Here is a 21,040-nt window from a genome sequence, read left to right as displayed (position 1 = left end):
GGGCGCACACAGCGCCTGCATGCTCAGGACGAGCTCAGCTAGTCATGAGCTACGGCGCTCCTGTGCTCATGATGAGCTGAGCTAGTCACAGGTGCATTGGCTCCCGTGGAACGCTCAGCACAGTGGGAGAATTCTCCCCGCACCGGAGCGTTCCACGGCTCATGACGAGCTGAGCTAGTCATGAGCGGAGCGCCGTGGTTCATGACTAGCTGAGCTAGTCATGAGCACCGAAGGTGTTAACCTCCCCTTCAGATGCTGTCTCTGTATTAAATCCCACCAAGAGCTATCCTCCATTATTTGATTTAGCGACTGAGGAAACTCCTAGAAATTAATGCACTGTGAACTGAAACAATACAAAATTTAGAGTGTAGTAGTGTTTCCATGCTGTGATGTGATTAAGAAGTTCCAGAAAAAATGACAATTACTTCAAGGCGCGACACAATAAGTCAAAAGCACATATTACCATAGTCCTTTCTGATGCCAAGAGGAACTTCTTTGTGAAGCAACACTCTCCTGTAAAAGAGCAGAATGCAAGAGACTTAATCCAGTTAAAAATGTGCACCGCATGCCCCTCTGCTTCTGTCCACTACAACATAGGGCAATGTATCTGCTCAGTTCAGCCTTTAATCAGTTATTGTGCCATTCACATTTTTACTTCTCTCACCATTGCATACATCATGGGACAGTGGGTGAGCGAATTTCAGCAACTGATCAGTTACTCTGTCATTCACATTTTGCTACCACCCACCCCAGCCTCCTAAATGTTGAGGACATAGCACAATGTGCATAACTGATCAGTGGGCTGACCTGTATTGCTGCCCGGGCAGGGTGTGGCTGAAACTCTAGGCACCTGAAAGTTAAAATAAATAAATACATAAATAAAAAAAGCTGCCACTTATTCCGGGGCTGATCACACATACCCCCTTCCTTACACTGGTATCTTGCCTACTCAACCCCATGCCTACCCACACACTGCAGCAAGAGTGTAGAGGAAGTGAACTAGTTTCCTTCGCAGTAGAGTGGTATTTTGTTTTTATGCAGCGGTTTCTTGTGTCCCGTAACTTGGCAAATACAAAGTTGTAGTAATAGGTGTTGTTTTTTTTTTTTTTTTTACTAGGTTGTGAGGGACCTTTTGTTCATAAATTCGATTTTCCAAAGATGCAGTGTGATCCTGTGGTGTCTGAGGTTTTCAAAGGGATACATTTTAAGGGGTGGAAACATAGGGGTACTCGACTCTGCATTTTGATTATTTAAAGGGTTGTGGAACAAACCCAACCAGCAAGTGATATTTGTTTTTTTCCCTCCCTTTCTGTAGTTAGTTTCTATTTGCCATTTTTATTCCACCCCCACCGTCTAATTTGTTCAGGGTATTTTGGGTTGGGTTTTACATTTGGTTTGTAAATTCTTTGATGGTAATGCTTATGGGACTAATGTGTGTCTGTTGCTCATTATCCTTTGTTCTTGTTACAGAACCAGCCGTTGCTGCAATCCCAGCACCTTCAAAATCTCCATCTGCTCCCATTATGTCTGTGGTTTCCAGTTCCTTCCCCAAAACTCAATCTGAATCCAAACCTCTGGCTACTTGGAGTGTTTCTTCTAATTTTGGAGAGTTATCCTCTGGGGCACAGTCTTCTACCTCTCAAACCACTTTCTCTGTTGCTATCCCAGCTGTCAGCAGTCCCTCTAGGAATACAGAACTACCCAAACCTTCTCCTCTGATGAGCCTCTTGCTGGAGAAGCCAAGTGAAGAGTCTGCAAGTGCTCCACAACTCATTGACAGCACTAAAACGCACAGTTTCAAACCAGTATTTGGGACACTGCCAAAAGCTGATGACACTGTATCTTCATCTGCCTGCACAATGGCTCCAAGTACTGTTACTTTCAAACCAATCTTCGGAAATCTAACAACTCCAGCCCCTGTGTCGGCTAGCTCTGGTGCTCCTTTCTCCTTCGGACAAAATATTGGTACAACAGCCACTTCAGCTCAGACTGCAATTTCCACAGCTTCCAGCTCCATATTCACAGAGCTTGCTAAAACTGCCCCTACCATAACTGCTGCCTCCACAGCTGGTTCCTTTGCAGACTCGGCTCCTAAACCATCATTTGCTTTTGGACTTCAAGCAGCTACTAATGTGCCCAGCAGCACTATCACTAGCACTGCAGTGCAGCCATTTCAGTTCACTGTTGCAGCTTCAAACAACACCACCACCGCAACAAGTGCTTTTGGGGCAAACTCCATATTTCAGTTCAGCAAGCCAACGTCCTCCACTGTTACAGTCTCTGCAGCACCTGCGCAACCAGTGGTGACCACCTTTGGCCAAGCCCCTTCTGTTAGTGCGCCAGTGGCAAGTGGCTTTGCTTTTGGTGGTGGTCCTGCCACTACATCCACCACTGAAAATACTAGCCAGTCTGCCATCCCGTTTGGTTCATCTGCCTCTTTCTTCAGTAGTGGATCATCTTCCTTCACCATGAACCCAAATCCTCCTTACACCTCTAGCCAAACAGCCCAGCCGTCAACAACAAAGCCAGCTAGTATGACTTTTGGTATTACTCCCACTCCTTTCAATTTTGGGTCATCTGCTCAACAGCCAGCTCAGCCAACATTTGCAGGTACAAATCCCCCTGCTTTTGGGGCTAGTTCACAGACCTCCTTTGGTACAACCGGTAACACCCAGTTGTCATTTGGTAGTGCGAAGCCCGTTTTATCCTTGGGCCCATCCACCAGCACTCCAGCCCCTGGGTTTGGTTCTGGAATGCCTCAGACCACAAGTGGCTCCGTGTTTGGAAGTGCCACTCAATCTCAGTTTGGATTTACTGCATCGAGTCAGCCGTGCAGCACGACCTCTGGCTTTGGACTGGGGACACAGAGCACCAGTACAACGCCTGCAATCAGTGGGTTCAACTTTGGATCTGGACAAAGTGCAGCACCGACAAACACTTCTGCTTTTGGATCTGCTCCCATGGCTTCAAATGTGATGAGCACCCCAAACCACAACACAACATTTGCATTTGGATCCACCAATACCAATGAAAACAGGCTAACATTTGGAGGTAAAAATAGGGAGAGTAAATGGGTTGTCTTTATTCCGTATGCAGTGCATATCAGTTGTTACTGTGCATTTTGTTACATCCGGAGTCCTTACATCACAGTAAGTACATCTGAGGTGTCTTTACTTCCAGGTAAGTATTGGTTCTAGCCCGGTTCAAATGTTTTAAAGTCTGCAAATGTAATACTCCTGCTTGCATACAATCAGTTGCGGGCAAGGTGCAATTTTCTCAGGAACCATTTTAACCCATCCTCACTCCATACCGCTTGCTAATCTAGGATCATGCAAACTATTTCGGTTCTATGCTTCAGTTTCTAGATTAGGTAGTGGATGTATAGATCCTCTTGTGGTCTTATAGTATTACTTGACCCAATATATACTCTCCAATTCTTGACAACTGCTTCCTGCAAAACTCTTTGCCATTGTTCTTGCCCTGGTGCTTTAAACATCTCTGCACCCTGTAAGAACAGTTTGTAAATGTTAGATTCAATCTACTTATTTTACCTTTAACACTGATTGTTGTATATGGCAAGGGTCATGCAAGACAGTGGTTAGATATTGGGGTTAAGGGCCTAATGTCTGCTCAGGGTGTATCGGAATCTTCAGTATTCTAGCAAGTCTTACTCCACATAATGCTTGTAAACCTGATTTTGAGGCATTCAGACATGTCTCCCAGCCTTCTGTAACCTTCTCTTCAGACTTCAAAGCTCCTGCCTTGCTAACTGGATTAACATTTACATTTCATAAGATTGGTTTAGGAAGCTGGCTCTTTATATACTATACCAAAGTAAGGCATAGTGTGCACAAACTCCAGTGGAACTCCAACGTTAGGCAGAAGTAAAAGTAGATAATACCTTGCTCTCCATTTGTGATAGTGTGGCGAGCAGCAAGCGTTCATTAGAGGATAGCGCTAAGCATTTATTGTACACATTCAGGCAAGAAATGGTGTCACACACTCAAAAATAACTACGACCAATTGGTTTGTATAAAAATATTTAGTGTTACTACATTACTAGAACCAAATTATAGGCAATATTGTACTCTCCAAGGCAAGGTATCACGAATATGCATTTGATATTGAGTTGACTTACGTTACTGTAACGTGTACATTGCCAATAAGCAGTCGAAATTACTTTATAATCTCTTTTCTTACTTGGTGAGGTATCTCTAGATACCATACTGGCACATTTCCTAAGGGAAGGAAGTTAAGGCCTTTTATCATACAGTGTATAGTTTTGCAAGGTTACTCACAAGACCCTCTTAGTGGGGAAAGAACAAAAGTGAGTGTACGGTCCGTAAGTAGGATTTGGTTAGATGGGCACCGGGTACGCACCACCTGTGGGGACTGGCTAACGTGTGGCCCCTGCACTCTGCACCTAAAGGGCTAAGCATAGCTGTAGGATTGGGGGACTGCTGGTTGGTCGAAAGAACTAAAAGCTCCTTGGGTCGAGGTTAGCACGGAAGGGCCCAATGGCCAGCACAGAAACTACAGTCAGCGGCACCAAGGCAGCCAGATGTAGGTTGTAGTCCAGTAAAAAGGGAATGGGCGCTACGTTTTGTGGGGGAATGGCACATCACAGGCGAGTTAACATATGTCAAATGTTCTAGTCAAACAGCGGTGCTGCAGAAGTAGAGCAAACCACCCTTCTCTCAAACAAATTTAGCAAGATCCCCCAGCACACACAAGTACAATCAATACAAATTATCTAATTCAATGTAGACCGTCTTGGCGTTCTTCTTTTTCTTCTTTTAAATTTTGTCTTTTGGTCAGTTGTTCCTTCAAAGGTTCCTTAGCCAACATGTTTCGTTGCGATATGGGTACAATAACCCACGACTTCTTCAGGGCTAATAATTGTACAAAAAATAAAAACTATAGCGAGAGCTTAACATTCAAATCACCATGAATTGCCTCATAGTGACTTTTGTGATCACTTTTACTGCCTTATATTTAATTACAGTGAAATCGTGTAGTGGAAACCCATGTGCAATGGTAATCACAACAAAACGTTTGGTGTGCTTGTGCACTGACATTCTAAAAAACTTAAGTGAAAAGCAAACATAAGTGTCCCTTCTATAGTCCCAATATATGATGGAAGCTAGGGCCCCTTAACATGAGAAGGGGGAAAGAAGCGTACCTAGATCTTCTTGGTGTAAAACCTGGTAGTAGAAGGATAATGAGTTAGTTTGTAAAACTCGCCCAGGCACACATTTCTTTCTGAGGAGGAGAACTTATTTAGTATTAAAAGCATATACCTTCCGTTTGGTTGTAATTCCGTCCCTAAAGTAGTAGTAATCCAGATCTAGTTGTATTGTGTAGTTTTTTTATTTAACCATATTTTTGACAATTTAAATTTACAGTGACATTTTGCATCAAATTACGATTCTTCGGAACACATTTACTTGTATTGCGATCATGATGCTTTGTTCGGGCGGCGAATAGTTAAGTTTTTGTCACTATTGAAATCTTTCTGCCGGGAATTCCTGAATTTAACTGGGGGGGAAGAAAACTGGGGGGTGCTCATGGGGATTCTGCATACAGGTGTCTGATGAGGACTTATGGCGGTATGTGTCCCGGTGAACGGTGGTTCCACAAGTTACCAGGGGCGAAGTGGGGGAACCTGTGGTCGGTCTATTTCTGGGGGTCCGGTTTACACTTAAGGCGTGAAGCCCAGCACTAATACCTGATGACTTTAACTGTGCACTGCGGGTGGTCTGGCATCTGTGTACGCGGCCTGCAACTGCGACTGTGTGTCTTGTGTCTTGTGTGTGAGGGACTCTCTCTGGGTCGTCATGGTTACTGTTTGAATTGATTCAATAGCATAGCCCAGTCCAGTGATATAGGGTGGTTGCGCGTCCCTTTCGCCTCTTTTTCTTGTAGTGTTTCTTCCTCTACCAGTGCCTATTTGTGTCCCGCCCCCACCCATGCAGCAATTGGAGGGCCTGCAGGGGACCGCCGGTGGACGGCTATGTTCCGTTTTGCCAGTAAAATGGCTAGTGAGACAAATCTAAGGGGCGCTTTGTGTTTCCTCCTCTGATAGATACCCAACGCAAGGCTTCCCATGTACTCAGATATGTGAGCCTGGTGAGGTCCTCGAGTGTCTTATGAATGTGTTGCTAGTTTGATTGCAATGTGGGACAGCTCCAAATATGTGTTGGAAGTCCGCCGCCTGCGACTAGCATCTGGGGCATAAGAACTGGGTGTCTGGGTAAAAGCGTCGGAGACGCGCTGGTGTTGAGTATGCTCTATGTAGGATATAGAACTACATATTTTTGAATCTCACGTTTCGAGATACCTTCTTAGGGTATTAAAGAGCCCTTTCCTATTCTTTCTCATTTAGAGAACGGCCAAATTCTTCTTCCCAGGTGGCCCGTAGGGTCTCTAGCGGTTTGTTCCCGAGTTCCCTGATGGCTTTATAGATCCAGGTAACCAAGTGTCGTCCCACTCCCATGTGTAAGATTGTGTGTACGACCGGGTGCGTGACCTGTTGAAAGGTCATGGTATTGATGATAGTTTGCGAGGAGTTGATGTTGAGTAGGACCTGAGCGGCAGGGAGATCATGGTCCTCTATCAGTCGCTGGAAGGGCCAGAGCTGGCCATCTTCAAATAGCAACTCCACCTCAGTGATACTGCAGTCTGTCCATGTATGTAGTGTTAGGCATATAGTAGTGTTCACGGTTGGGCCATATGACCAGAGGAAGAAGGGGGGGAGAATATGGAGGCCTCCCTAACGGCATACGGTGTATCCTTTGCATGCATTTGCGTGCCACTGTTACTTGTACCGGATATGTACGTTTTGGTTTGGTGCCCGGTAGCAGTAGTCGCCGGAGTTCAGGAATGGGCACGGGACCATTCGTGGTGTGTCTACCACCCCTAAGTGTCTGCCTGCCGTCCAGTAGGAAAGCCACTGCAGTTGTGCAGCTAGAAAATAGGATTCGAAGGATGGGGCTGCCAGTTCTCCTTGTGTTGTGGGTAGTTGTAATTTCGCTAGTGTTTGTTCTGGGCGGGATTATTGGCAAGTTTGTTAAGTAGTATAGTAGTCGCGGAACCAATATCATTTTGGCGATTGCCAATCGGAGCCAACGGGAGGTTTTTCCAGAATCCTACCGAGGAGCCCTACGGTGGTTACCTTCGTAAATGTCAGCCGGGGTGTGATAGAGACGAACCCAGAGGTATCGGGGAGCCTCTGCGCTCCAAGCGATGGTCTGATCTCCTAGTCTGACGACCCAGGGGGGAATGTTCGGGTGCAGCGGGTACACTGTAGACTTCTCCCACTTTACACGTAACCCGGAGACTTCTGCGAATTCTACCAGCCTGGCCCAGATATGTGGTAAGTCCTTGGTGATGTCTCTAATCTATATTAAAAGGTCATTGGCATACATAGAAACACTGTGCATGGTATTTGCTACAGGAATGCCCCACTATTCCCCCTCTTGTTGCAACCATATGGCCAGTGGTTTCACCGCGAGGGCGAAAAGCAGAGGCGAGAGTGGGCAGCCCTGCCTCGTGCCGCTCTGCACCTCGAATTCTGGTGAGATGTAGCGCCCTACACGAACACGCGAGGTGAGTCCGGTGTATGAGACTAGTATGCCAAGAGAGTAAGGCCAAGACCTATTCGTTGTAGAACCAAGAAGAGATACTGCCATGTGAGGGTGTGAAAAGCCTTTTCCAGGTCAAGTATAAGGCAGGCTGCTCGGGGGTAAGTGACTCTCGCCTGATCTTGGACATGGAATAGTCGGCGTATATTCTGGGATGTGTTTCTGCCTGGGATGAAACCGCACTGATCGGGGTGTACTAGGGGCCGTATGATTTGTGTGTATCTATCCGCTAATATCTTGCCTAGGATCTTGCAATCAGTGGAGAGGAGCGTGATGGGGCGGTAGGATGCCATCAATTGTGAGTCACGGTTGGGTTTCAGGAAGGTCACGATAACCGATTCCCGGAGGGATTTCGGTAGCTTGCCAGTGTCTAATGCTGAGGCATATCTGGGGACCATTAGGGAGGGGAAGGTTGTGTAGTATTCTAAGGGGAATCCGACTAGCCCCGGTGCTTTGTAGCGAGCCAAGGAGCGTAGGGCCTGAGTAATGTCTGCTGGTTGTATCTTCGCCTCTAATGATGTACTATCCTCTCTTGTAATCCCGGAATTGTTAGGGGGTAAAGAAAGTGGTCTATTTTGTCCTGCTCGATTAGGGTTGGATACCGGTAAACTTCCGAGTAGTGTTGGTGGAATGCTGAGAGAATGTTGTCTTGGGATCGTACTAGGTTACCATGGGGGTCTATTGCCTCCGTGATGGGGTTCATGCCGCTGTCTTGATCGGCTAACCATGCTAGCAAGGTACCCGTTTTATCGCGTTCCTTGTGCATTCAAGTTGTATATGACCTGAAGTTGTAGCGTCGGATGTCGACGCAAGCCATCATATATTCTGTCCTGGCCTCGGCAATCCGCGCCACTGCTTCCTCCGACATGTCATCCTGTGGTGCGGTGTGTTTCGGCTTTGGAGATTGTTTGCTCCAGGGTCCGTTTTACTCCCACTATTTGTTTGATGCATTCTCCCTGGGCTACCACTTTGAAGGTGTCCCATTCTATCAATGTGGAGGATGCTGTCCCTACGTTGTGTGCAAAGCAGTCCTGTATACTTTGCCCCTGGTCGTCTGTAAAGACTGTATATGCTAGGGAGTCTCATAGGTAGGCGACATATAGGGACTGGGGGTGCGGGGGTCTCCAGTTTAAGTGCAGAATGTGAGCATTGTGGTCAGAAAAGACTCTCCCCATATAGTCTGTGTGGTGCACTTTAGGCAGAACCACTGCAGAGCATAAGAACCTGTCTAGACTGACTCTAAGGTTATGTGGGACGAAGTGGAACGAATGTAGCCTATCTGCGGGTGTTGCATTCTCCATACGTCAGTGAGTGCCCATTGTGTGACCCAGGCTTTGAAGCGTTCTGTTTGTTTCTGGGCGGTTGAGTGTGTGGGTGGGGGGTGGGAGCGGTCTAATGTGAGGTCTAGTATGCAATTGTAGTCTCCCCTTAGAACCCATGGTATGGAGGCAAATTGAGCAAGTACCCCGGTGAGATGTTGCCAATACTTGTCCTGTTCTACGTTCGGGGCGTATATACTTCCCAGCAGTACCAAGTGGCCATCGAGGAGGCCCTCTAATAGGGCATATCTGCCCTCCTTGTATACCACCCGTCTGAGTTCCTGGAAAGGGGTCCCTGATCGGATCCAGATCAGTGCTGCTCGTGCATAAGCGGAGTATGACGTGGCACATATGGTACCCAGCCATTTCAACTGTAGCTTGCTTAGCTCTGTTAGTGAGGTGTTTATCTTGTAGGAACACGATTCGGGCGTTTTGGCGCTTCGTGTATGAGTATACAGCATATCTCTTACGTGGTGTGTGAAGACCACGGGCACTAAGTTAGGATATTGATGTCAGTATTCTGTGTCTTCGTAGCCTTGTGATGTCGTCAGTGCTCGTTTGGATAGGCTGTGCCTGCCGGGACCTAGTGACCAGTGAGTTCCCTGTTATGTGAGGAACATATGCGTTACCAGCTGCCTCCCATAAATATGTCCTGGGTACCCTATTACGTGTATTTCTATGAGGGGGTAGAAAGATGCAGAACAAGTGTAGGAAACTGTAAAAACTGGGGTCGGGAAACGTTCCCAATGCTGTGGACCCATTACCAGTCAGTAATACTTCCAAACCTACTCTCTCTAACAGAGTACAACAGTAAACAATGGAGGTGGCAGTACGTTTCGTCGATCGGGCCTTCGTAGGATCCTGGAGCGCCATCTGGAGCCAATCAAATCGTGTCTGACGCATATTTTCAAGAGGAGGGTACAGATTATGTAAGTCGTTTGGGGTTGGCAGTGAGAACCGCTCATGTTGGGGAGGAGTTCATTGGTCTATCATGGTATCCGCTGTCTGGGGGTGACTAAGAGGGGGTGGAACGGAGTCCAATCCGGAAGCCGTGTCATCACTGCCTCCCCTCCTGAATAGAAGAGGTGTGGAGCTTGATCAATGTCTTCCTCCTGGGAGGAGGCTTGTTGGTCAATCACTGCTTGTAGGGCCCGCTTCTTTCTTTCATGATTTGTTCTAGGTCCGGGGAGTCTTGGGTGCCGGACCGGGTCGTTGTCTTTACCCCGCTATGTTGCGGTTTGGGGGTGTGTCTCCTGGGTCGCAGTGGCTTAGAGGTCGGGTCACGCATGTAGTCTGTTCTAGATTGTTGCGCGCAGTGCTGGTCCGACCGTTCGTGTGCCTCTTCTGCACTCGTGAAGAAGACGGCCGAGCCGTTGGAGTATTTTGAGACTGGCAGTGAATAGGAGAGAGTACTGAATTTTGTTCGCACGAAGCCGATGTTTCACTTACGAAGATCTTTGCTGTTGCACTGCTCGTGCATAGTCCGGGAACACCATTATCTGCCTCTTTTTCACATGAAGGGGGGCCTGTTTGTCTGGCCGCTCAGAGCACAGCATCCCGATCCCGAAAATGCAACAATTTTGCCAGCATCGGGCTGGTACTCTGTGGGCACGTTCAATAGAGAAGAATGCCGTCCTCTCCGCTGTGGGGGTGAACGATTTCACCCAAGTTTCCATGTATCCCAGCCGGTCTGTGCCTTCGATTCCTCCCGGAAGACCCAGCACACGAATGTTGTAGCGGCGCGAACACCCTTCCGAGTCGTCCGTACATTCCTCAATGATGGACAGGCAGCTTGGCATACTGCAGTGTTGTTTGGTTTGATAGTGTTGTATTGCAGCCAGTACCTTCACCCACTCCTTCACTTTGTCTCAAGTTTGCAGTGATCATCCCATATGAGGCTGATCTCAATTGCGAGGGTGCCTAGGCGGTTTTCCATAGAGATCCTGGACTGTTCGATGGCCGCTAGTACTTGATCCAGTGTGTCTGAGATTGTTGGGTCTGTCTGAGGTGTGTTGGATGCGGCCACCGTCCTGGTGGTAGGCATGTTTTCAGGGGCGGTCTCGGGCACCGTGTTGTGCCCTTTGGTTTCCCCATTGTGACGATTATGAGGGTCTTTAGTGTTGTAGACTTCGTGGAGGACGGCGGGCGCTGGTCCGGTAGGCGGTTGGTGCCTGACTATCTTCGTAATGGAGGGGAGCTCCTGATTCGGGTGTCACTGTGCCCAGATTCGATTCCCTACAGGTCTTGGGAGGTCGTATGGTGCTGCGCGTGTCGGCGCCAGTGAAACCCTAGCAGGCATTCAAATGGGTCAAGCACAGAGACCGATCTCCTGAGCTGCTGGGTCTAGGCTAGCTGGGCCGACCCCTTAGAATATAGCACAGCCAGTTCAGATCACCAAGCTTTTAAAAATTGAGAGAGGATGGGAGAGTAAAAGAAAAAAACAGTGATTAAGGAACAAAACAGTGATCAAAAAGAGCCTGCAGGAGTGAGATGAACAGGAAGTGTATGTGATGGAAACAAAAAAAGCAAATGGTGATAAAGTAGAATCAAGACTGATTAGCCTTACTATTTGTCAACCCATGCACACTGTAGCATTTGAAGGAATGCTAAAAAAAATAATCTGGTCCCAGCTTCTTTTTTTTTTTTTTTTAATATATATAGCAATATGGTAGTGGTTGAATAATGCAAACACAAGGAGATGATCGACGTAGCGCTGAAACTTGTGGACACTCACCTTCAGTCACATATCTGGGTTGAATCCATCATCGTTCCTTAGCTCACTTCACTACCCCAGTTCAGACCCAGCTAAATGCAAATCAGTATTGATCCTGTGCCTCATGGGAACAGTCAAGCCTGAACTGCCAAGCCAGGTCTTCCCTGGACCGGAAACGAGCATCCTGGGACTGGTTTCAGAGTAACGCCTCTCATCAGCCAGGCTAGCTTAAAATCCACTGGCAAAGTGAGCAAGGGACCCACGTCTGGGCATACCCTGCCAACTTAGGTCGAACAAAGCAAGTACAAGGAGATGATGGATGGAGCGCTGAAAGAAACTCTTCAGGCACTCACCCCAGTCACAGATCATATCAGTGTTTGACTAATGACTCATCAGTCATTAGGGCCACCACTAGGAGGGGGTGTCTTGTTCCTTTCTGCCCCACCATTTACATACGATACCTTCAGTCCGGCACTCTGTAGAGGCAGGTGGGGGCAGGGGGAGAGGGGAGAATGACGGGATCATGCCTGTCTCTGTCTCCCTCTGGCAGCTCGGGAGAGGTCTTGCCTCTCCCTCTGGCAGCTCGTGAGGGGTCACGCTAGTCTCCCTCTGGCAGCTCGTGAGGGGTCACGCTAGTCTCCCCCTGGCAGCTTGGAATGGGTTGTACCGGTCTCCCCCTGGCAGCTTGGGAGGGGTCATGCCTGTCTCCTGCTGGCAGGTCATAAGGGGTCATGCCTGTCTCTGCCTGGCAGCTCGTGAGAGGTCACACCTGTCTTCCCCTGGCAGGTCATAAGGGGGTGACGCCTGTTTCCCCCTGGCAGCTCATGAGGGGTCACGCCTGTTTCCCCCTGGCAGCTCATGAGGGTTCACGCCTGTCTCTGCCTGGCAGTTCGTGAAAGGTCACGCCTGTCCCCCCCCCCCCTGGCAGCTCAGAGGGGGACCTGTCATCCCCTGGCAGGTTGTGAGGGGTCTCGCCTCTCTCTCTCCCCTGGCAGCCCTGTAGGGGTCACGCCTCTCTCCCCATGGCAGCTCGGGAGGGGTCACGCCTCTCTCCCCCTGGCAGTCTCAATGGTGTGACCTGGACGGGCCTCTCCTCTCAAATACTCACTGCCTGCCACGTATGACACTTCACTCTGACATGCCCCCGCTGCCAGGTCACAGGCGGGGTCAGGTGTGGCCACTGAGGTGGAAATCTGATGGTGTGGGGGATATAGGGGTCAATAGAAATTAAGAGAAGGGCCTCACGGGGAGCTAGCAGGAATACAAAAAAATCTTCTTTATTATTTTGTTACTTTATTGTCCTACTGAAAAACCACAGCCAATACGTTGTGTTCATGTACTGAACTTCTTCAGAGCTTAAATATGATTCTGTATGTGTGCCACAAATGATGCTAGAGAAGCCCTGAGGCTGTGGATGGGTTATTGTTTAGAGAAACTCTCGAACCCTGAGGTGTGCAGACACACTGCCTTAGTCTCTGGAGCTGGGATGGTTTGTTGTTGAAACTGTAGCTCTTCGGTGTGCGGACACACTGCTTTAGGCTTTTGGCACCAAGGATGGTTTGTTGTTGAGGGAAGCTCCTTGCCTCTGAGGTGTGCAGACATGCACTTGTTAGGTTTTGTCACTGGTGATGGTTTGTTAGTGAGATAAGCTCCCTGCCGCCGAGGTGTGCAGACGCTGCTTTAGGCTCTGGTGCTGGGGATGTTTTTTTTTGTGAGAAATTCCTGCCTCTGAGGTGGGCAGACATGCACTAGTTAGGTTCTGTCACAAGTTTCTTTTTTTAGTGAGAAGCCCCTATCAGTGAGGTGTGCAGACACACTCCCCCAGGCTCTGGAGACTGGGAATGGTCCTCTACTCCTGCCTCTCTGCACCTCTACTCCCCTCTCCCTCCACTCCCACCCTCCACCTCTACCCCCTCCAACTCCACTCCCCTTTCCCTTCACCTCCACTCGTCCCTCTCTCCCTCCACCCCTACCTCCCTCCAGCTGCACTCCCCCCTCCGCCTCTCTAAACCTCTGCTCCGCTCCCACCGTCCACAACTCCCACCCTCCATTTCTACCCCCTCCAACTCCACTCCCCTTTCCGTTCCCTTCACCTCCACCCCCCTCTCTCCCTCCGCCTCCATTCCCCCTCCCCACCTGCACTCCCCCCTCCCTCACATGCACTCCCCCCTCCCTCACATGCACTCCCCCCCCCTCCCTCCACCTCTACTTCCGCCTCTCTAAACCTGTGGTCCCCTCTCCCTCCGTTCCCACCCTCAACCTCCACTACCCTTTCCCTTCCCCTCCACCCCCCATCTCCACCTCTGCTCCCACCACCACCCCCCTCCCTGCACCTTTACTCCCACCTCCACTCCCTCCATTCCCCCTACACCTCCTCTCCCCCTCACTCCGCCTCCACTCCCCTTTCCTTACATCCACTCCCACCTGCACCTCCACTCCCTCCCTGCACCTTCTCTCCACCTCCACTCTCACCTTCACTCCCTCTACCTCCCTCCCTCCCTTACTCACCCCCTCCCTCCACTGCCCCCTTGTCCGCCCATTCCTCCAACCCCCTCTCTCCCTGCTCCCCCCCCGCACCTCCACTGCCCCTCGCCCCACTGCCACCTTCCTTGCATAAACAAAAAAACGAACCCATTTTTGATGTTAATTCTGGTTTTTATTAGGATACTTCAGTTGTATATAATGTTTTCTAGGTTATATATAAGGTAACAAATCGTTATAACACTTTTATAATGACTTATAACTTTTAAACATACTGCTGCACTCCAGAACATTCACAATGCTCTGCAACACATATTAAAAATGTTAAAGCCAATAGCTTTCTAAACACTTATAAGGTCCCAAAGGCGAGACCTGTTGGCTATGCCAGTGCTTGTTTGTGTATGTGGTGTTTATTTTTGTGAGTTCGAGGAAGTACTGGGAGATGAAGATAACTGCCTTTGCTTCTTTACAATTACTGGCACAAGGCTGACTTGTGGTGAATTTTGACCCTGGATAACTGATTGGTGTGTATTCTTTTTGCATGGATAGATTGCATCACTGATTTAAGTAGTGGATGTAGGAGGAAATAGTGCAACTTTTTGTATTGGTTACCCTTTTCTGTTGTCAATAGTGTTGGTACCCTTTTTTGTGTTCCAATGTTAATTAAATATATGCACTGATGAAAACCATGAAATAAACATTACTAATGCAAATAAGAGTATGTCTTATGAACAAAATCACCACTAGGTAAACAACAATTAAAACACTAGACCTGCTATGTTTTTGTATTGTTATGAGGATGTTTCAATTATTGAAATGAGGATTTGAAGGCAGCACCAGGCATATTTAGCCCAGAAAGTCAGCTAAATTAAAACAGTAGTGCTGAGACTGAGGAAGGGAATATTCTCAGTCTTTACGGTGATTATAGACTGGGGAAATCACTTGGATCAGTCTGATGGTGAGTATTAGCCGGTGTATGGTAGTATCCAGTACTCCCTATCATTAGGTAGGACTAGGAAGCAAGCACAAACTTATAGTCTCAGATGGATTTTGTTAAATGGCCTGGCTTAAGGTTGTCTTTTTAGCACAGATAGTAACCTTGTTTGATTACATTTCATCAAGTGTATATATATGCAGGGATGGTTCAGGCTGTCTAGTGGCGTCCTGTAAAATGAGTAATCTGCTTTGTTTTTCTTTTTTAAGGTTCCTCTACACCAACGTTTGGTCAGAGCTCCACAGCAGCTAGCAGCAATCTGTCTTTTGGAACCCCTGGCACACCTGCCATGGGTTTCTCCACTCCCGGCCCTTCCTTTGGTAAGTCTTGATTGCAATTACAGCTGGTCTAATTACCTGACTGAACGCTGTGCACCTCTCTAATCACATTTTGGTCACCATTGTCAGGTAAAATAGTGTTCGAACCATGTGTCCGTAGTTACACATGCCTTACATACTCCTGCCATCTATTGTTGGGTCCGGATGTTTGCAAGTTGTTGTTTTTTTCTACGAAGAAGTCTTTCCCAGTCACGAGGCAAGGTGACCCCACTTTCCGGTTCTAGTGCGCATGAGCATCGACTCCATTGTTAGATTGTCTTCTTTCGCCCTCTGTTTTGGACGTGGTTTGCGACGCTCTGGTTCAAAACTGTTCTTTTGGATCCCCTCGATGAGCAATCCTCTGTTCACCTCGTCTGTAGTTTCATACACGCTTCATTCTCCGCATGTCGTGAAATACATAAACTGTCTTTAGTAGAGAAGACCTTGTTTGCGGCCTTCGGGCAGCTGCTTCGGTAGACTTCTCCGTTCTGTAATAGCCAGTCTTTTGCCGATGGAACAGACTCCGTTTCAACTCTGCCCTCAGTGCCACTCCAAGTATCCATGCACTGACCTGCATAAAGTCTAACTTGTGCCTCTCACCGGAGCCCAAGGTAGAATTTGACGCTTGTCAGTATTTCCTATCTAAGAAGACTTGCAGGATCTTTTGGCTCGACGAAGGGACAAGCATCGGCAGAACATTGAACAACTCCACCCCGCCGTTCAGATAACATCGGATAAGATATTGAGCTCCAAGAAATTGAGGTCCTGGAGGAAGAGGGGGCCTTCTTTATCCAAGAATCTGTTTTGGTGCCGAAAATAGAGTAAGAATCCAAAGACATTCCAAGGGGACAGGGTACCATGAATAACAATGCCCCTTTTGCCCCTCAAACCTTCTTTGCACCATACAAAAGGCTTCTGGACCACCACTGCCTTCTGGCCCTTGTTTGCACCGAGACACTGCTTCTAACTCCCCACCCTCTGCACTGAGGGAAAACTACCTTCGGCATGCATCGGAACCTTCGGTTCCAAAGGATAAATAGGACCGAACTAGTTTGGCCTTGAAAATGTAGGTACCGAAAACAAAGTATGTTCCTCAAAAGCCTCCTGAACCCATGGTGGAGATTATGCTGGGGAAAAAGTGGATCCTGAGCAGAAGAAAATCTACATTAATCCAGACACTTGACACCTATCTAAACATGTCACGCCTAAAAAGAACATTCCTTCAGAGGATATAAGTTGCAAAATTGCTCTAAAGAAGAAAAAGGACATGAATACAAGCCCCTGTCCACCCAATCCCTCCACCGTCTTTACCTCCACAAGGCCCAAACCCTTTAGACATTACACCACAGGGTTCTCCACACACTCAGCCTGCTATTGATTGTACAGGTGATGATAGTCCACCACCAATGGATCCATGAAATGATTAAAACATTGATCCTCCAATAAATAATGATCCTGATCTATACCCTACAAAGCCATCACTGATCACAACACAGCATACCATTAGTTAATTTTCAGAGCAGTATCATACCATAGGGCCACACTACATAAGGAATACTTGGAGTATTTTTTTATTTGAAACTTTCGGAACATCTCATAGGACTGCAAATCTTTACCTATGTTAAAAGGCATGATTCGACATGCTTATAATATTTTTAAGGACCCTGTACGGACTCGTATTTTAACACCCAGGGTTGACGAAAAATAACCTCCAACTGGTCCAATTTTCATTAGAGGACATTTTCCTTTAAATTCCTTAGTTATCGCCAATCCTCGGAAAAGGGCAAATTCCCAAACTTCAGCAGATGCACTGCCTCCATATATAATCTAAATTGATGGATGCATCAGGGAAACTGATGGCCTCACAATCCGCCAACCACTGGCATATAGCCAACACACAAGGCCTGTTCGCAAGATATGACCGGGCCCACTGTGATGAAATGGAGCAGTTGCTCAAATATCTCCTAGGAGAACACAAAAAAAATTAAAAATAATTAATACAGGAGGGGAAATCTATCAGATGTGCACTAGATGCTGCTCATACTCCAGCAAGTTGTATTAACACCAGCATTCTACTCGAAGGCATGCATGGCTCAGAATCTCTGGGTTTAAACTGAAGGTTAAGCAAACTATTCTTAATGCTCCCTTTGACAAACAGAATCTTTTTGGACCTCAAGTAGATGAGTCACGTGAGGGAATTCCTCAGATCTCAATGTATCATCATACACGTGAAACGCGCAACCGTCTCCAAGAGGTTTCTATTCATGTGGATACTGAGGAAACCATTTCAAAGGCAGAGGTAAAGGTATACCTACCCCTCCATCTTCTAACAAAGTGACTTTACTACAATTCCCTCCCCAAAGAACCCCGACTATTAAACACCTGTCGGGGAAAGACTACAACAATTCTTTCCCATTCGACAATCCGTAACATCAGACAAATGGGTATTTGACATTATCCAACATGTTTCATGCCTGGAACTTACCAGCAATTCTCCCAATATTCCTCCCCAAAATCACACACTCTCGCTACAACACCAACAGCTCCTCAAACAAGAAGTACAAGCTCTTCTAACAAAAAGCGCTATAGAACCAGTTCCATTACAACACCAAGGATCAGGCGTTCACACACTTTACTTCCTAATCCCAAAAAGGACGGGTCTCTACGACCGATCTTAGACCGTTAAACCTATACATACTTTCAGAACACTTCCATATGGTTACCCTTCAACAAGTGCTTCCACTAATACAACAAGGTGTCTTCAAGTCCTCACTAGACTTGAAAAACACATACTTCCATATTCCTGTTCAACCAGCTTATCGCAAATCTCATATTTGTGATGGCAGGAAATCACCTTCTGTAGTAGGGGATCTCTGTGTATAGTCATAATCTAGTGAATAGTCCCGCCCATGTGCGTGGACCCCGGAGCAATCCAAAATCTCTTAAGGTGTCGAAAAATGCAGAACTGCACAGACACTTAAGAGAGAATTAAAGACAGATAATGCAGCCTATATCCACAGGCTACACTGTCCAGTACTTCAACTAGAAATTCCACCAAAAATCCACAAACAGCAAAGCCTGTCCAGATTTCCCTTGCTTTAACAGCAAAAACCCCTCTGGAATGATAGAGAAAGACCTGGACAGACAAGCCCCATAGGCTGCCATTATGTGGCTCAAAACAGGATACTGTGCCTTTAATAGAACCTTCCAGAACTTCACAGTATCCCAGAATGCACTGCAGGTCCCTTTTACTTTCAGTTCTTTTTTCCGGCTCCTGCTAGCAGGACCCTAGAGCATTGAGCTCTCCCTTTTGGGATTTATTTTTGGGATTTCTCACTTTTTCAAGTGTTTTTTGGTACTTTGTTCAAAGTACTTTGGTTAATTCTTCTTTGGTGTGCTTTTGGGGCAGTCTTTTTGTCGAATATGCCTGCATTATTTGACAAATGCCTGGAGTGTTCCAGGAAGAAGGCCAAGAGTGACCCACATGAAGTGTGTATCCTCTGCCTTCCCTCCTCTCATAACCCTGATGAGTGAGAGATCTGGCAGGGATTCACAACCAGGACCCTGAGAGACCGAAAGAAGATCAGGCTCCAAGGCATGGAGGAGAGAAGACTGCAAGCACGAGGTGGGTCTGGAGGGGCTACATCTGTCCATGCTGAGGCCTCTGGGGGGCTCCCCACAGGCAGGAAGTCGAGCAAGCGTCACCATTCTCCGTCAGCGTCGATTGCACCGACTACGGCGTCGAGAGGGATGACTACAGTCTGTTCCCCGTCTCCCCAGGGCTCTGGGTCGAAGCGGCGTCGACGTTCGACGTCGAGGGTGCTGAACAGACCGACGTCACCGGTGACGGTTTCGACGTCGGCGCTTGCCGTCGCGGCGACTTCGCTGTCGGCGAAAAGGAGAAGATCGTCGTCGAGGGGGCGATCGCCGTCGAGGCGCAAGAGATCGCCGTCGAGGCACAGGAAGCCGGCGAGGCGAAGTCGAGGCGATGGAGATCGCCGTCGAGGCGGAAGCGTTCACCGTCGAGGGACAGACGTTCGCCGTCTAGGAAGCGCAGTTCGACGTCAAGGGGCCGACGCTCGCCGTCCGGTCACCGTTCTTCGACGCAGGAACGGCGCAGAAGGAGTTTGGGCGCCAGGAGTCAGTCTGACAGGCGTCCAGTGCCTAGGAGAGACTCTCGTACATCCCAGCCTGATGAGGAGGGCGGGTCACCGGGCTCGGTGTACTCCCTTGTTTATACCCCATCTAAGCCGGGGACAGTGACGCCTCCTCCTCCGCCTTCTTTGCCGAGAGGGCTTCCTCCGCGGGTCCCTACCCCGCCGCCTCTTCCACCTCTACCGCCTCGGCCTCAGCCTCAACCTCAGCTGCCGGTTGACAAGCCACCACCGCTTCCTCCGAGGTCAGTTTCCCTGCCCAGGTACCCGACTCCTCTGAAGGGGACCCCTCGTCCGAGGGGACCACCCAAGCCACAGTCTCCTGTCCCGGTGGAACCGGCAGGACGACCAAAGCCACGGAAGTCGCGATCCCGCTCCGGACGGAGGGGGAGGTCACGCAGCCGTCACAGATCCTCGTCGAGGTCCAGACGGCGCCACAGGAGGCGCACATCGCGGTCCCACACGGGCTCTTTCAGGACTAGTTCCTACTCCCCGACCTTGTCAGACTCCCCGGGGACGAGGGTGTCGCCCGTGGATGACATCAGCACGTTCCAGGATGTTCTCCTGAGGGGTGCGGCGAAATTAGGAATCACGGTGACTGCTCCCACACCTACGACGTCCGTGATCTTTGAGACACTTCACAAGAAACATTGTCTCGCCCTCTGCTGCCGCTCGTGCCAGGCTTGGTAGAGCCAGCGGAGGAGCTGTTCCTTACGCCTGCAGTAACGAGAGCTGCTCCATCCCGTCTGCTGAAGAAATATAGGGCTCCGGATTCCGACCCAGCTTTTCTAAGGTCTGACCCGGTTCCGGATTCCGTTATAGTGACGGCAGCCAGAAAACAACATTCTACCTCTCCGTCTTCTACCGTGCCTCCGGATAAGGAGAGCCGATGGATCGACTCTAATGGCAGGAAGGCTTGTGGGACAGCAGCTACGGCCATGACGACCGCTAGCGATACGGCTCTGCTGGGACGGTACGATCGTTCCCTGTGGGAATCTCTCCAGCAGTTCACGGAACTCCTGCCACGGGACAAGAGGGAGGATTTCCTAGAGATCCTGAAGGAAGGGATGCTGGTTTCGAACCAGGTTATCAGCGCGGCTGCAGATGGTTCCCTGTTGGCGGCCCATGGTTACTGTCATGGGATCAACCAGCGACGCCATGCTTGGCTCAGGCTCACATCACTCAAGCCGGAGGCCCAGCAGCGAGTGGCTACTCTGCCCTTCTCGGGGGAGACCCTGTTCGGGAAACATGCAGATGATTGAGATGCCCGCAAGAAAGGCGGAGGCAGAGACTCTGACGGCTGTGAGCTTGGAGAAGCCCAAAGAAAAAGCCTTCCACCTGTTCCATAGACGGTTCGGGGCGCAGGGCCGAGGGCGAGGACAGGCTTTGGGACAGCAGCAGCAACAACAGCAGTTCCGG

At 48.7% G+C, this 21,040-nt stretch overlaps 1 protein-coding gene across 2 annotated transcripts in view; it reads left to right on the top strand.

Annotated features, from left to right (window-relative positions):
* Window positions 1-21,040, top strand: part of POM121 (POM121 transmembrane nucleoporin) — a 107,444-nt gene that overhangs the window by 25,643 nt on the left and 60,761 nt on the right. For both annotated transcript variants that reach the window (XM_078679588.1, XM_078679587.1), the window contains exons 11-12: window positions 1,471-3,051; window positions 15,360-15,470. In XM_078679588.1, coding sequence (XP_078535714.1) covers window positions 1,471-3,051; window positions 15,360-15,470 — 1,692 coding nt within the window. The remainder of the gene's footprint in view (window positions 1-1,470; window positions 3,052-15,359; window positions 15,471-21,040) is intronic.

Source organism: Lissotriton helveticus, chromosome 3_1 (assembly GCF_964261635.1).
Source record: "Lissotriton helveticus chromosome 3_1, aLisHel1.1, whole genome shotgun sequence".
NCBI classification, from domain to species: domain Eukaryota; kingdom Metazoa; phylum Chordata; class Amphibia; order Caudata; family Salamandridae; genus Lissotriton; species Lissotriton helveticus.
This window is presented reverse-complemented; position numbering and strand designations above follow the sequence as displayed.